General features: G+C 38.9%; 1 protein-coding gene across 1 annotated transcript in view; it reads right to left on the reverse strand.

Annotated features, from left to right (window-relative positions):
- LOC131033253 (mannan endo-1,4-beta-mannosidase 2) overlaps positions 1 to 15,946 on the reverse strand; it is a 44,677-nt gene that overhangs the window by 22,486 nt on the left and 6,245 nt on the right. Inside the window, exon 2 of the mRNA XM_057964424.2 lies at positions 14,433 to 14,630. Coding sequence (XP_057820407.1) covers positions 14,433 to 14,630 — 198 coding nt within the window. The remainder of the gene's footprint in view (positions 1 to 14,432; positions 14,631 to 15,946) is intronic.

Raw genomic sequence — 15,946 nt, forward strand, 5'->3', positions numbered from 1 at the left:
ACCCTTTAGAAGGGTTAGGAGCGAAAATCACTTTTTGGCTCAATTCCTTCAAGTTTGATAATCATTGCTAAGTCAAAGTCATTCCTGAGGACCTCTCCCATCAAAAATCGCCCTAGTCAGCACTTGGCTTGGCACAAAATTGGGAAAAAAGGTGATTTAGAGAAAATTCGCTCTAGAACCTTTGGAAGGGTCAGGAGCGAAAATCACTTTTTAGGCTTATTCCTCCATCATTTCAAGTTGCATTCACCTCAAAAGGCTAGAGAACACTTCTTCTCTCACGTCCAACCCAAGTTTGACTTGATTTTGCAAGGGAAAATAGGTGTTTGAAGAATTTTCGCCCTGGACCCTTTGGAAGGGTCAGGAGCGATTTTCATCATTTGGCTTAATTCCTTCAAACTTGATAATTATTGACCATTCAAGGACATGCCTAAAGACACCTCTAATCTTGACCCACACTAGATTTGGCATAAATTTGAGGGAAAAGATAGGTTTTGAGAAAATTCGCTCTGGACCCTTTGGAAGGGTCAGGAGCGATTTTCAAGTTTTCTAGCATGTTCATCCATCATTTCATCTTGAATTTACCTCACAAGGCAAGGAAACACCTCTCTTCTCTCATCCAACCCAAGTTTGACTTGATTTTGCAAGGAGAAAAGGTGATTTTAAGATTTTCGCTCTAGACCCTTTAGAAGGGTCAAGAGCAAAAATCAAGATTTTGGGCTAAATTCTTCATTTTTCTAATTCAAAACAACCTCAAGAGGCAAAGACATGCTATCTCACTTCCATCCACGCCATAAAAAACCAAGGACTAAACCTCCTTCAATGGAAAAATATGTGTTTTTAGGAATTTCGCTCTGGACCCTTTGGAAGGGTCAGGAGCGAAATTCATCTTTTGGTCCAAAATCCTTTACATTTCAACGCTTTCAAACATTTCCAAAGGCCACAAGATGTCCATCCTTCCCTTCAAGATGCCCTGCAAATCAAAATTTGGTCAAACTTAGGAGGAAATGAGCTTTAAGAGGATTTTCGTTCTAGACCCTTTGGAAGGGTCAGGAGCGAAAATCTCATTCTAGGCTAGATTACTCACTTTTCAAACTTCAAACCACTTCAAAAAGCAAACTTAGATCATTTTCCACCTGAGGAAGAAGGTTTCAAGGTCAAACAAGGTAGCAAATGAAGTTTATGATGAATTTCGCTCTGGACCCTTTGGAAGGATCAAGAGCGAAATTCTCTTTTAGGCTAAAATCTTGCTCTTCAAAATCATCCAACTCCATCTCAAGGTAAGAACATACCAATTCATTCCCCAACATGCCCTAGAAACCAACACTTAGTCCAAATTTGAAAGGAAATGAGAGCTACAAAGATTTTCGCTCTAGACCCTTTGGAAGGGTCAGGAGCGAAAATCATGTTTTGGGTTGGATCCTTGACTTTTCCTATTTTCATCCTCTTTGGGAGGCAAACATAGATCCTTCCTCATGCATCTCCACCTTGGTCTTGACTCTTGCTAAAGGAAAAATGAGTGTTTTCAAGAATTTCGCTCTAGACCCTCTGGAAGGGTTAGGAGCGAAATTCATCTTCTTGACTAAAATCCTTCATCTTTCAATCTTGACAAGGCTAGAACATTCAAAAATACCTTCAAACATGCCTTAGGAACTAGAAATTTGGCCTTGATAAGTGAAAATTTGAGGTCTTCAAGGATTTTCGCTCTAGACCCTTTGGAAGGGTCAGGAGCGAAATCCCTATTCTTGGCCAAGATCCTGACTTCATTTTCACATTTCTTCATTCAAACAAGCGCTTTTACCTTAGTTCTAGGTTTTGGTCAAAGTAGAATGTCTTATGGAGAATTTCGCTCTAGACCCTTTGGAAGGGTCAGGAGCGAAATTCGCTTTGGACCCTTTGGAAGGCTCAGGAGCAAAATTTGACATTTTGGACTCTCCGTCGGGATCATTTTATGGAATATAACATTTAAGTATAAGTGAATGTCACTTATACTTTAAGTTATATTCCATATATACTGTCAGGATGTTTGAGAGTGGTTTCGGACCTCCAGGAGTTATATTGCAAAATCTAGTTTTTGGAGGATTCTTCAGTTTTCCAAACTTAGTCAAATTTCAGGATCAGGACATTCCAGACAACCAAATTTCAGGATCAGGACATTCTAGACTTAACCAAATTGCTCAACCACTCCCTGACTTAGGCAAAGCGTGCTATCCAGTTATCCCCTTGGCGACACTCAAAAAGCAAAGGCTAACAGACAAACCACCAAAAACCCAGAAAGCAAAACCCCACAAAGCGAAAAAAGTAGGGGTCCCCATTTGCAATGGGGCGATGTGTGAATACATCACAACAATATCCTGCAAAATGATAGGACCTCGTACAAAGATTTTATTTTTAGATGTCCTGTATACAATGCAATCTGAAGTAGATAAAACTTTCTCTACAAGGACACAAGCAGTTCCCAACTCCTTACAGTACTCTGATAAGTAGTTCTGTGCCTTTTTTCTTTGAGAGATTGTTATTCTCAAATGCTGATCCCTACATGAGCCCCTCAAAGCTTTGAGGATTATTAATCCCTTCCTTCCACATTACATTGTGCTACTTAATCGATTCACACTTCTCTTATCTTTCCCATTTACAGTACTGTTGACAGTGTACAAACAGAAATTGGACTGAGCAAACTTCCTTATTGGTTTTATAAACTTAGGACCACATTGCAAAAGCTACCTGTCTATGGAGTGACCTTTCTTGTGCTTGTAATTATTTTTGTTTTTCCGATCTTCTCTATTTTTGTCTGTTTCTCTCTCCTTATATGCCCTATCTTATCTCAGCTTCATTTAAAACTTCACCTTTTGCATTTCTTCCATCTCCCTTTCGTTCTTCCATCTTTGCTTCTTGTTTTCCTTTGCCTTTATCCTTGTCATGTCCCCAACTGAACAATCAATTTGGAAATTTTCCATTTTAAATAAAGTGTTTTATTAACACTCTTTTATTAATAAACAATATTATTAACAAAGGTACTAAACAATATAATTATTTCATTAAATAATATTTGTGGCTGACTCCAGGTCGGTTTTCTCCCAAGGCTGACATTCTTTGAGAAGTTGGCATTTGGCTATTTAAGAGGTAAGAAGGCTCAATTGTTTTCATGATTAGAGGATCTGAGTGAATGCCTTTGTGCATGATGGTCTGCTGAGGTGACAATCTCAGTGACTCTGCAAGGTAGGACGAAACCCCCTACCATTGCCCTCTGTTTTCTAAGCACCAAGTTATTTCTCTGAGTCCGAATCTGTCACTTTATTTGCACAAGACTAACACCATGAAGAAACGAAGGAGTGCACAGATATTGGCAAGATATGCAAACACAGGAGAGAGTCATATCACCAAAGTTGCCTATATCCATATCTATCTACACAGCTGCAGCTAGGAGAGTATAGCTCAGACATTCAGCGCCATTGCAAAGGCACCTATATTGATCTCGACCTGAGTAAGGATAGCACCAGATACATTTCAAAGAAAGGAAGGCGAAGTGTCACTTGGAGTCCAAATTACTGAAATTACTGAGTCATAAACAGCAGGGATACAAGGATGCATATCTGAGAACCATTTGCGATAAGGGAGCCTGAATTCTAAAGTATTTGTTGACTGGTTCCCCTCTAAGGCGCACTCTAATTGAACTAATCGGTTTACACAGACTAGCTAGAGATAACTACAGAATGGTTTTCTGAGTATGAATTTCTGATGCACAATCTGATAAATTGTTTGATAAACTGTATGTAAAATTTTATTCTCAAAAACATTCCTCCTTATGATAAATCTATTGAGATAAATCTTAATGAGAACTCTATGTGAGCAATCTGAAAGTTCATTATCTGTTTGTAATCTCTTAATAAAATCTGGGTATTAGTGTTAGTGTTTGCAACTGATTTCTTGTTAGAACTACAAATTTTGTTCAGTGAGCAAGGCAACCACTACGCCAAAAGACCGGACTGATGGTGAATGGCGCCCACTAGTGTTAAGATTGGGAATTTCGTACTGCCAGAGTGCCAGTGCAGGCCAGTTCCCCCCATGGACACGTGGCTGCCCGAACATGGGTGGGTCCCAACCCTAGGTATACACCCAGCAGGAATCCGCACCACTACAGCATTTAGGCTGGGACATCAGAGCCCACCACGCTCTGCAGGGCTCAACCTCAAGACCTCGGCTTTAATAGCAAGCAAGGCAACCACTATGCCAAAAGCCCGAACTGATGGTGAATGGTGCCCACTAGCGTTAAGAGTGGGGTTTTCGTCCCGCCAAAGTGTCAGCCCTAGTCAACCCCTGCATCTTCTCAAATGTTTCCAAATGAGCTCAATCTTTCCCCTATTCCTGGCATAAGATGGCTCCACAGAAGTCCAGTTCTAACTCTAACAAGAATATTTGATGCCAAAATCCACCAAATTCCACAATTCCTACAATGACATGATGTTTACCTTTCAATTCTGTAAATTAGGTGCTTTTATGCATGATGAAGGCTTTGTTTCTGCAATCAATTTTAACAAACTCTACAAATTGTGCACTACAGTAAACAACTCTTTGAGTCTACTTTCAACTGATAAGATCACTTTCCTAGGCTCCTCAATGGTTCACTTCTGGGTCAAGAGACCATTCGCCTCTTACAGAGTGTTGATCTTGTACATGACAATTCCTTGAAGGTTGTCATGGACTTGAGTGTTGCTTTCAAAAGCCTTTCTCTACTTGAAGATTTTGAATAATTGTTCCTCACAGCTAACTCCTACAGTCTGATCAATTTTCTTCAGTTTCCAAAGTATATAATCATCTAACTCAATCTGTTTTCTTATCACTCCATCTGTAAATTATATTCAAATTTTCAATTGCGTTTGCCTTCTCTTGCATACATTCATCTAGTGTACTGCCAGAGTCCTTTGAGCCATCACTTACCTTCAATTGGCTTGACATTCCAGCAGCTCTCATTGGCTTGAAAGATGTAGGATCAGTGGTCTAAGAATAATACGACCTTTCTCACTTTCAATATATCATGCATAGGTGAGCAAGGTAGTGGCACAATTGAGGTCAAATAAAGAACTTTTATTTGTGGAATCACATATAGGGCAAACCTTGCAACTGTAGCAAAGAAAAATAGTTGTGCACTTGGCCCGTAGCATCATCAACAACATAAGGAGTTGAAACAAAAAAAACACAACAATAGAAACTGGTGTAACAAATGGTGATGAAGTACTTGTGAGAATGGTTGTAGTAGGCAAATCCTAAACCATGGCCACTAACACAATTACTGGAACTACCTCAGGAATCTTAGCAAAGGCAACCTTTTGTTCCAATTCCAGAGCACATTTGACCAGAGATATCTACGCCACATCTTCATCATCCTGGCTCTCTTTCCCTGTAAACAACAGTAAAAAACCTGAATATCCTGACTTGGTCTGCCCTACACTTGATAAGGCTTCCTAGTTGGCAGAGTCTTTGTTAATGCCTTGATTCCTTCTCAAACATGTGTCTCCAGTTACCTTGGCGGACATTTGAAGCTGAAAGTTGACTGCATGGAGGCTAGCATCAAGTACTGCTCCCCATCCTCTAAGCTTTGGATAACTCCATGATTGTACAATGCATAGCAGTTAAGTTTGTCATCATCAAGATATTCCTGATTATAGTAATCAAACTTAGACATTTCTGTGACCTGCAAAAAACTTCCTCGCTCTTCCCTTAGGATTCCAGTACCTAATCTTGGCCACGAAGAACTTGAATATCATGATTGGAGAAGGCATAGGACCAAGGTTGCCCATGTGGAATTGTTCTCACCCCTAGAGATATAGGCAACAAAGAATAGGTCGTCACTTTCTTGGTTCTCAGGAAGGAGAAAACACCAATTAAAATTTGGTCGCAGACTTCCATGATGGCTATCCTACAGATTACGTATTTGGGTAATTGGCAAGTAGCTTCAGGTATCCTCTCCCATAATTATAGTGAATTCTGGGTAAATCCCCCATGCCAATTAATAAATATCCTCAATTATGGAGTGCAGGGACTCTGGACTTTGGGGTTCCGTGTACATTTTGATAAACCATAGGATAAAAATAAGCACAAATCAGGTAAATAATATCATTTTAGATGTGGGCATGCAAGATGTCAAAGATAACATGGACTGGTCTGGTTGAAGGAAACTATGTAACTAGCATTGGAGTCCTAAAACTCATTTAAGCACAGATTGCATCAATCAGGTCAGCAACTCCCAGTCACTGGAGTTTGGAGAAGTCAGCTCTCCCCATTTCAATGCTTGATCCTGTTTCCAAGATGATTGCTAGTAGAGGGACTCAGACTAGATCCAGGTGCTCTGAGGCTTTGCGGCCATATGATTTGCATAACCAAATCATTGCTTCCCTAATGACTAAAGAGAAGCTTCTCACAATATGCTCTTCACATTTGAGTAGAATTCTTACAAAGTTATTACCAAAAGCATTCTCAATCATTTCAATGACTGGAAATAGTCTATTATAGTCTAGCCAATTAGCCCTCTTTGCAAGGTTCCCTTGGACAGATCTTGCAACACCTCAAACATGTCGTTTGTATTTTGTCACTACTGAGCCATCGAGCTATCATACCATAATATAGGATCAAACAACCTCAACATCTATCAAAAAGAAATCCTGGTGATCATAGCTATAGGAATCCTTGCAATATTTTAAATATATGCACCACCAATAGTGCAATATTTGCAGATATCACCCAGTAGACAGAGGGGAAATGATAAATTTGTCTACTGCTTTGTCCAGGAAGGAGGAACTTTTTTTGCCAACACTCTCTATCCTCTCATCTACAAAAGAGAAATATTGGGGATTTTCATCATGATAATCCTTAAAAAGATGGTACATATGGTTGACCAATTTACCTTCAACTTGAATACCAATGTATCTCTGATTCTCTATATTCAATATAGGGTGGTGTTGTGACCTTTTCACACATCACCCCATTTCTAACGGGGACCCCCTCTTTTCCTGCTTTTTGTGTTATTAGGTTAGGGTTTTGGCTGCTCAGTGGGCAATTTTGTGTTTCTCATGCCCGAGTCTCGAAGTTTTGATCATGCCTAGGGCCATTTAGGGTTTTGAGGTTATAGGATCAAGCGCGTGAAAATTGAAATTTTTTAAATGTAGACCCTTTTGGAGCGTTAACGTGTTTTTAAATGTCCTCATCAGTAATTTTAAGTGCTAAGTTGTTTTCGGACCTTTTGGAGTTGTTTTCTCGCTCCTAGGGAGTTGTTCAAGTTGATTTCGCACTTTATCCCGATGGATTTCCTTGTGTTATGCTCCATTTTTTGGTAAATTTGCCTAAGTCCAGTTGAGTTTTATTAACTTTTTAAGTTTCTAAGTGATTCTGAGTGGAAAAATCATCATTTTCCGGATGAAAATCCATATCCTAAGGGTTAAAAGGTCAAAATTCCATACTAGAGGTGCTTTTCCCCGCATATTCCTGACTACCCATGGTTTTCCCCTCTCAAAATCTAGACTGGACATGGATTTCCCTTGGAATCCATACTTGCTCCATTTTTCCACCACTGTGAATCCATACTAGGGTCGTTTTTCCCTTGGAAGCATTAAATTTTGACTGTGTCAGGATTTGTCCTGACTACCCACGTTTTTCCACCAGGGAAGTATGGATAGGATTGCAGATGACATTCCACACCTGGGTCGATTTTCCACCAGGTCTTTTGTGACAAGTTTTGAGGATTTTTGTGCAGACTCTCAGTCCAGGCTAAAAACGATTTTCCACTGAGAGCTTTTTTGATGATTTTGAGTCTGGATTTTCAACCAAACTGAGGTCGATTTTCCACCAAGGGGTAGTTTGAGTGAATAAAGTGATTTTTGAGTCCAGATTTTCATCCAAACTAAGGTCGATTTTCCCCTAGCCCCATTTTGTGTGCATTTTGATGGATTTTGTTGGGAAATTTTATCCAGACTTAGATCGATTTTCCCTTATAGAGAATATTTTAACGTTTTAAATGATTTTGATGGGATTTGTTTTTAATCCCTACTTGGATCGATTTTCCCAAGTGGCTCAAATTTTAATTTAAATTGCAATATTTTAATAAAGTGAGCCTTGTTTTAATTGTTTTTTAATAAAGCAACGATTATTTAATAAATTTTAAAAACAATTAAATGATTTGCAATAAGCATTTAATGTTTTAACCTTCTAGAAGCATTCAGTTTCACCCAAGCAAGTATAAAAACAAGTGTTTTATCCCACATTGCTTGTATGGTGAAAGTTGGTGATGAAAGCAAGTTTAAGGAGAGAAGTCCAACATTATTTTATTATTGAATTTGCCAGGTGTCTCCATGCAAGGGCGATTTTCTCTCTTATTGGTGATTTTTGATGAAGTATTTTGGAGAGGTGTTTGATTGAAGACTTATATTTTTCCTCCATTTTTCCATCTTGGCAATCCACTCGATTGCTGCCATTGGAGTTTATTGACTCCATTGTTTTCAGATTTTGGAGACAGCGATTTTTTCCTAAGTGGCGACTTTCTACTTCGGCGACTTTTGGTGATTTTAGAGGATTCTTATTGCGGTTTTCCCTCAAGTCCGCCATTCAACTTGCTGTTATCAGACCTGATTCAGACTGATTGGGGTGCATATTGAAGATCATTTGCCACGATTTTGGTGAAGGGCGATTTGTGTTGAATTCCTACACTACAAACTTTGAGGATTTTCCTTGATATCGCCTTGGTTATTTGCTGTTCTCAGACCTTCATTGTTGGCAGATTGCATACATATTGAAGACATGTTTCAGATTTGAAGGTGGCGCCATAGCTGGGAAAATAAGATTTCTATTTGGCAAGTGCTCTGTGACATATTTTGGTGGATTCATGCATGCTTGATACCGCCATTGCTTCCTACTTGCTGTCATTGCCTAAGATCTGAGCCTAAACGCCATTATTGCAGCAGGGGTGACCTCCATTGTTGGCTGTCCATCTATTTTCAGACTTAAACTTTCATTGCCAGACAACTCTAAACTTAACGATTTGCCTTTGGGAGAGTTTTCAAGTCATTTTCAATCAATCACTTGACCATCTGAGGGCTGTTACAGGTCTGCAACTTCGCCATGGCTGCTTGTCCTCAGAAAATTTACCTTTTACCAGCCATACCCTTTTTCCCGGATTTGATTTGCTTTCATTATCTAAGTTGTTTTCCATCAAATTTAAGCACATTTAGGTGATTGCAACCTTTTTGAAAGGATAATTTGTACAGTTGCAGGTAGTCTTCAGACTTTGTTGACCTCCATTGTTGACTACGGAAGGTGTCTTCGGACATAATTTTGTGTGAAAACACAATCTTTCACACCTTTCCTTAGTCACTCTTGATCCGGTATACTCCTTTGCACTATAATTTGCACAAAGTTTCTACATATAAGGAGGTGTTGATTTCATGAGGGTTTCGTACCCTAATCTTGTCACATTTTGTATTTAAAATTGTTAAAATCTACCTAGAGTGTGGACTATTTTCCTGATTTCCATACCCTAATTGATCTAAATCATCAAGAAGTCCGGAATTTTATTGAGAATATTGTATTTTTTCCTAAGTTCTAACTTCAAGCTTCATATAGGTGCAGTGTCGAAGTCTGGATTTAAGGAAAGAAGAGAACAACAGAGAATTGTGGAGACTGGATTCTATCCAGAATCCAAGATGTCATCCAGATGGAAGGAGATTACAGATACGAACATGCATTTCCTGAGCCTGATCCTGATACGACAACGGATGTTCGGAGTTGGAAATCAGATTCCTTCACCAACGTATGTAAACATTATGAAGAGTGGTATTTTTCAAGCCGTTGGATTCCCACAGTCCATACAGTGCGGTGAGCTTATCTTGGAGTGTGCACGATGTTATGATCCTCACTCACGAATGATCAAGACTCCTAAGGGTGATGTCATTGCCTACCTTGCTGAGGATGCGATTGTTGAGGTGTTTGGAATTCCACGTGCAGCAAATATGAAGAATGTAACTAAGGATGAATATGAAGATCGATACACGAAGAAGATGGATGCGTGTAAAAATGTAGTGAATAAAGAGTGGATGATCGAGCCTAGGCTTCATCATTCCAAGGCTCCCAAGATACTCATGTGCACAGACTTCAAAGAGGAATATAGTGACTTAGTATTCCTGCTTAACAAAGTGATGGGGATGTCGCAGGGTGCAATATACGATGGATGGATGTTCTACTTCATACAGGATTGTCTTAGAGGGACGTTGATAAATTGGTCTAGAATCATAAGTGACAATCTAGACTTTCAACCGAGGAATGTAGAGCGGTCCAAGTCATTAGCCATGACTTCCTACTTGGTATACCTGCTTGCACGATTTGTTACATAAAAAGGATTGATATGCAAAGGTGAAGTCAAAAATGGGCAAGGACAATTCAGGAGTTGAGTGCTATCCCCAGTTGAACATGTATAGAATTGAAGATTATAAGAGAGTGAATGATGTATTCACAATGTACATCATGCAGATGCTACAAGGCGGAATCCACAGGAGGTTGTCCAAGGAGGCAACAGAGCTAATAGAGAAATATGGATCGTGATATATTCAGTTTTCCACTTTCACATACCTTAGGATTCATGGGTTTCAATCCGAACCCTACAGGCTTCCTAGGTATCCTTCCGATAGAATGATCTTGTTGGAAGTGGTGAGACAGCTTCTAGAGTTTGATTCTATTCAGAAAGAGAAGCATAGGACAGGCATGACATTCCCTAGTTCAGTTAAGAAGACGTTGGAGGTTTGCCAGTCTGCCTTAGCCGCCAGCACTGCGAGTGAGGAGCTTGCATTCTATCGATTTGCAACCTTCAAGAAAAAAAAAAAATTTGATTCAGATAAGAAAGTTGGAAGGATCAGGGGAGAGAAGTTCATCCACAAGGTAGACATAGAAGATTATTGGGCCAACCTGATGGACGAGCAAGCAGTGAAGAGACGAATGTGGTCCAGAGTGTCAGTGGATTTCATGAGGAAGTGTGGACTTTTCCTCATTCCTGATCAGGTGTTAGATGACAAAGATCATACGCATCCATGGTATGAAAATGAAATGAAGAAGGCAATCTTATTGCCTAATTGGTCAGAATCAGAAGAGATAGATTTAAAGATATTGATGAGAGAGGTCTTGAGTTTCTCCCGTACATGGGTGGATATTCAAATGAATAAGTTAGTTCACATGGGCGTTTCCTTCACTTATGAAAAGATGGAACTGGAAGAATCTACTTCCGAGGATGATCAAAGGACTATCAGTGATGTCAAGATTCATGCAGATGAAGAGAGTCAAGCTCCCAAGAGAAGGAAAAACACGCCAGGAGGAGTCAAGGCCAGAGGGAAGAAGATTGAGGAGGTCAAGAAAAAGAAACAAAAGACTATCATTCCTTCACCCCCTCTCAGTGTCTCATCAATTAAGGAAGTTGAAATAACATAACAGAATAAGGAGACCCAGCAATGTTCCAACACAGTGATACTACCAGAGAATATTCAGGATTTACATGCCACAACGACATCTGCTCCACCAAATGAGAATGATGATCAGTTGGGATCCCCTACCGTCCTTTTGAAGGTTAGTTTGGGAAATGAGGTATATGATTTGACTAGGAGTAATCCTGATGGTGATGATGATGATGTTATCTCGGCATTGAGAGGACTCGATCGAGATATGTGTCTCAACGATGGTATGGAGATGGCCGCTATTCCTGATTGGCTGATGAAAAGTATGGAAAAGAGTAAGAAGATGATAAAGGTACAGCCTATTGATAACATTGATGACCACTTAGCTAGGAGCAATAAGGAGAAAGAACCCAAGAGAGCTAAGATTTTGTCACACATAGCTAGAGATGAGACAGGAATGTGGATTGCGCAGGTGGTTGTTCCTATTGGAGGTGTGACAGCGGACATTGCTACTCCTATGGATTTCCAGATTACTTCAGTTGCCCTTGGCCATACTACAAGAGAGCAAGAGTTTCAGGAGGTTGGTGATAACATTAGGGCGATCAGCGCAAGGTTAGATAGAGAAATTGAAAAGAAGGAGAAGTACAGAGAAGAGAATATCAAACTTAGAGAGTATATTGCGGGGATAAGGTGTGAGAATCCCACCCTTATTTCCCCTATTGCAGTTGATCGTGGACTACATTCACACTATGAGGCAGCGAGAGATACACTTTCGAAGGTGGAGAAGTGGATTGAGAGTGCAAGAAAACAGGCCGATGATTTCCTTACTCAGTTTGTCCAGGCATATGATAGAACAACAAGGCTCATGTTTAAAATCCAGTATTTAGAGGGAGTTTGGGAAGAATTTCGGCCTATTCAGGAGAAGACTATTCCACGCCTCAGATCTTTGAAGAAGATTCCTAAATCCGCGTTGATCAGCAAGAGCATTGTGCACAATGGAGACAGGTACGATTTCCATGCCTGGTATTGTTCATTGGTCGTGAAGAAATCAACTTATGAGAACGCCCAGCTGAGTTGTACAGAGATGGAAGGATTGATTCGAGACATTCAGATGAAGATCCTTGCCTTGATTGAGGAGTTATTGGGTGTTGATGTTAGTGATGCTAGTGGTTTACACTTAGCCGAATTAAGAGACAAGATAAAACTTATGTATTTTTGTCAGTTGGACTCTTTGAAGAAGAGTCAGATGGATGATTTGGTCTCTTTGTCGATTCATGTTCACAATTCGCATAAGCTCATGCCAGATTGGGAGAACACTTTGGACGCTTGTTCGGATTCATTGGACGTGATTGATTTGCAACAAGATACCTTACCTAGCATTTCCATGGAGGAGTTAGATTCTGTATTGGCTAAATTCTTGGAGTATGTTAGGAGAGAGAGAGAGATGCGGGGAGGAATCTTCCTATTTGATGACTAGGTATCTTTTTATTGTGTCATATGTTGGTGGCACCATTTTTTATGTAAACCCTAATTAGGGCAATTCTAGGGCTTTGTTGGCATGATCTTGGCCCTTGATTTAGTTTTAATCTTGGCCATCCATTTTGTAAGAGACTCTATATATACCTCCTTGTCTCTCATTTGTAAGAGAGTTTTTGTAGAATTGTTGGTATATGCTGCAGCTATTTGAATCTAAATCATTGTTCAATTGTTGGTGATTTTGCTCTTCAAATGTTGTCTTTGCATTCATGGTTCTCAATTCCTCCAAGTTAGATTAGAATTTTATATTAGAATTTATTTCCATGTTTATTAGATTGAGTGAAATATTTGTTGAATATATTTGTGTGGAATCCTTAATCCATACCACTAGCCTCTTGCCGCTGGTAAGTGTGCCTTGTGTGGTCGACTGGAAATTTGAGTAAGCTTAACTTCAACTATTACACATCCCTTGACAAGCATCAACTTGGATGGTGTCAACATTTGATGGTGATAGTCTGAGAATCCTTGAGTATACCTTAGACGATTGCACTAAGCTTGTGTCAATACCTGTTTGTGAGACCTTACCTAGTTTGATTCCACTAAATTTGTCCATCATTTCCTACATTCCTAGGCCTAGAATAGATTTCCTGAACCCTATTCCTTTTGCCCATTTTTTAGTAAGAATTAAGTCCGGAACTACATTGCTAAATCCTAAGTTGTCAACACACCTATTCCACATATTTCATGATCAAAGAAGATAATCCTAACATTTGTGTAAGTCCCCAAGTGAACGCAGCAATTCGCATCGACCATTGAGTTACCCACTCGTCAAGACCTGACATGTAGAAACCTTGGAATTATTTTAGTTGATCTTACCCTTAGCATCTGAGGTGATTTTGTTCAAGAGAGGGTAAATTACTTTGGTATTTTATTCTGAAATGTTATGTGCATAAAACACACATCAACAAGTGGTTGCTTCTGTACTTCTTGACCGGTCTTCTTTGAAGCCTTTCTTATATTTCTGGGTACAATTGAACTTTGGTAAATCTTTTGAACTCCAGCTTGACTTTGTTGTTTTCTTCTCAATTCAACAAATTTCTCCATAAGTTTTACCTTTAATATGAGACGTTGGATTTATAGACTTTGTCTGGACAATACTCATGATTGCAAATTCATAAAATCCGGATTCATCTTAAAGTCTCCCTGCCCATCAAATTAATGGCCTAATCAGACCATGTGCACAAGGGAAATTGAACTGAATCAATCAACACCAAATTCAGCTACTTTTGTCGACTGCCAATTTAAAGTTCAAAAAATGCAATGGGGTTTCAAACTGTAAATGCTTTGGTAGGGTTTTATTTCCATACCTCAGCAAACATGAAAAATTATAGAATCAGGCCTTACCTTTGATTGGTGCAGAAAATATGATCAGCAACTTGTGCACCCTGATGCTTTTAACGCTTTTAAGTTTTAATTAACAATGGAGTCTGAAGCCTTTTCTAAGCTAGGAATAGACAAGAGCTGTAATACTATTACCTTGACATAGTCCTTGTAGTATCCTCGAATAGTGGGATCATCAAAAAAAGAGTCATTTGTGGATCGTACATCAACTCCTGCTACATAAGCCCATTGTACATACTGTTCCTTCCCACCATACGCATTGAGATTATTAACAAGACTGAAAATCAACCTAAGTCCATTTCTTCTTGCTTCCACAATGACAAAATCTAATGCCTGCAATTACCATTCCAAGGATTACTAATTTGTTGAAGAGTCTAAAAGCAAAAGTTCTTTTTGACAATGAAATTTTAGAACTGTCATAATCAGTGAATGCCATTTTATTACAACAATGAAAACTTTGAAGAAGAAAATTATGCCTCCATTGAGAATAGTTGGCCCCACGAAGAACATGCATTTCTCATTAAAAAGTGTGCAATAATTCTAAAAAGAATCCATCTCAATAACACATTCAAAAATGAGAAAAGCTCACGAGTGTGGCTACCAAAAAGTTAAGTATATTCAGCATTTGGGTCTTTGTGTTACATGAATGATTTTATTTTGTTTAAGAGATATATTTTGCTAACATCTGCTGTTGATATGAACATCAGAGAGATGAAATTATATATATATATATATATATATTATTGATGTTAACAATAATGTTTTATTTAATTTAAGGTATCTTGGAAGGCTAAGATTCGGCCTAACTACTTTTGTGTGTCTACATGGATGCAGGAAAACTAACACCCTTGGAAGGGAGGGTATCATCAAGGAGAGGGATACAGACCTTGGGAGAGGACGAAATTGCCATCAAGCCACGAACTTAGAGATAAGCTAGCCATGGGTTAGAGTCTATTGTTACCTTATGTCAGGATAGAAGTTGTAACCTTGTCAATCAGTTAGTCGGTTCTTGGTCCTTTCCTTTTATCGTCTTTAATGATTTAAATATAAGAATCAGAACCATAAAACAAGATATTATATAAATTAAAAGTTTAATTATATTAATGCATGAAAATATATATACATATAATCATTTCGAACAAGAATTGTGAATTTATAAACTACACCTGTTATAGCCAAATATTCACGAGTTACATATTAATCAACTTGGAGTGGCAGGGTGTAACGCCCGTCTCACCTCCAACAATGAAAACTCCCAAGAAATGTATGTCTTGGAGGAAATGCCGATGATCATTAATAAGCATGAGTCGTGAGGGGAACTTCTTCCTTTGCATATCATTTTTATGAAACTCTTGTTATTTCTTTTTGGGTTGAGATTTTCTCAGACTGAAACACATTGTAATCTTGGATTTTATAAGAAGAGAAAGCAAAGTCTGAGGCCCCAGAAGCTGTAGCATTCTCTCGTTGTCTATCAAGCCATTACAGGCATGTTATCATTATATCTCTGTGAAATTCAAATGTGAATCTTTTAGCATTATTAATTTGAATGATAGGAATCATTTTCACAATGCAATAATCATTGATGTGATTACTGGCCATTAATAGGCTCAAAAATATGAATTAAGCATCTGAAATATAATCATATAAGG

This window comes from Cryptomeria japonica, chromosome 10 (genome assembly GCF_030272615.1).
Source record: "Cryptomeria japonica chromosome 10, Sugi_1.0, whole genome shotgun sequence".
Lineage (NCBI taxonomy): Eukaryota > Viridiplantae > Streptophyta > Pinopsida > Cupressales > Cupressaceae > Cryptomeria > Cryptomeria japonica.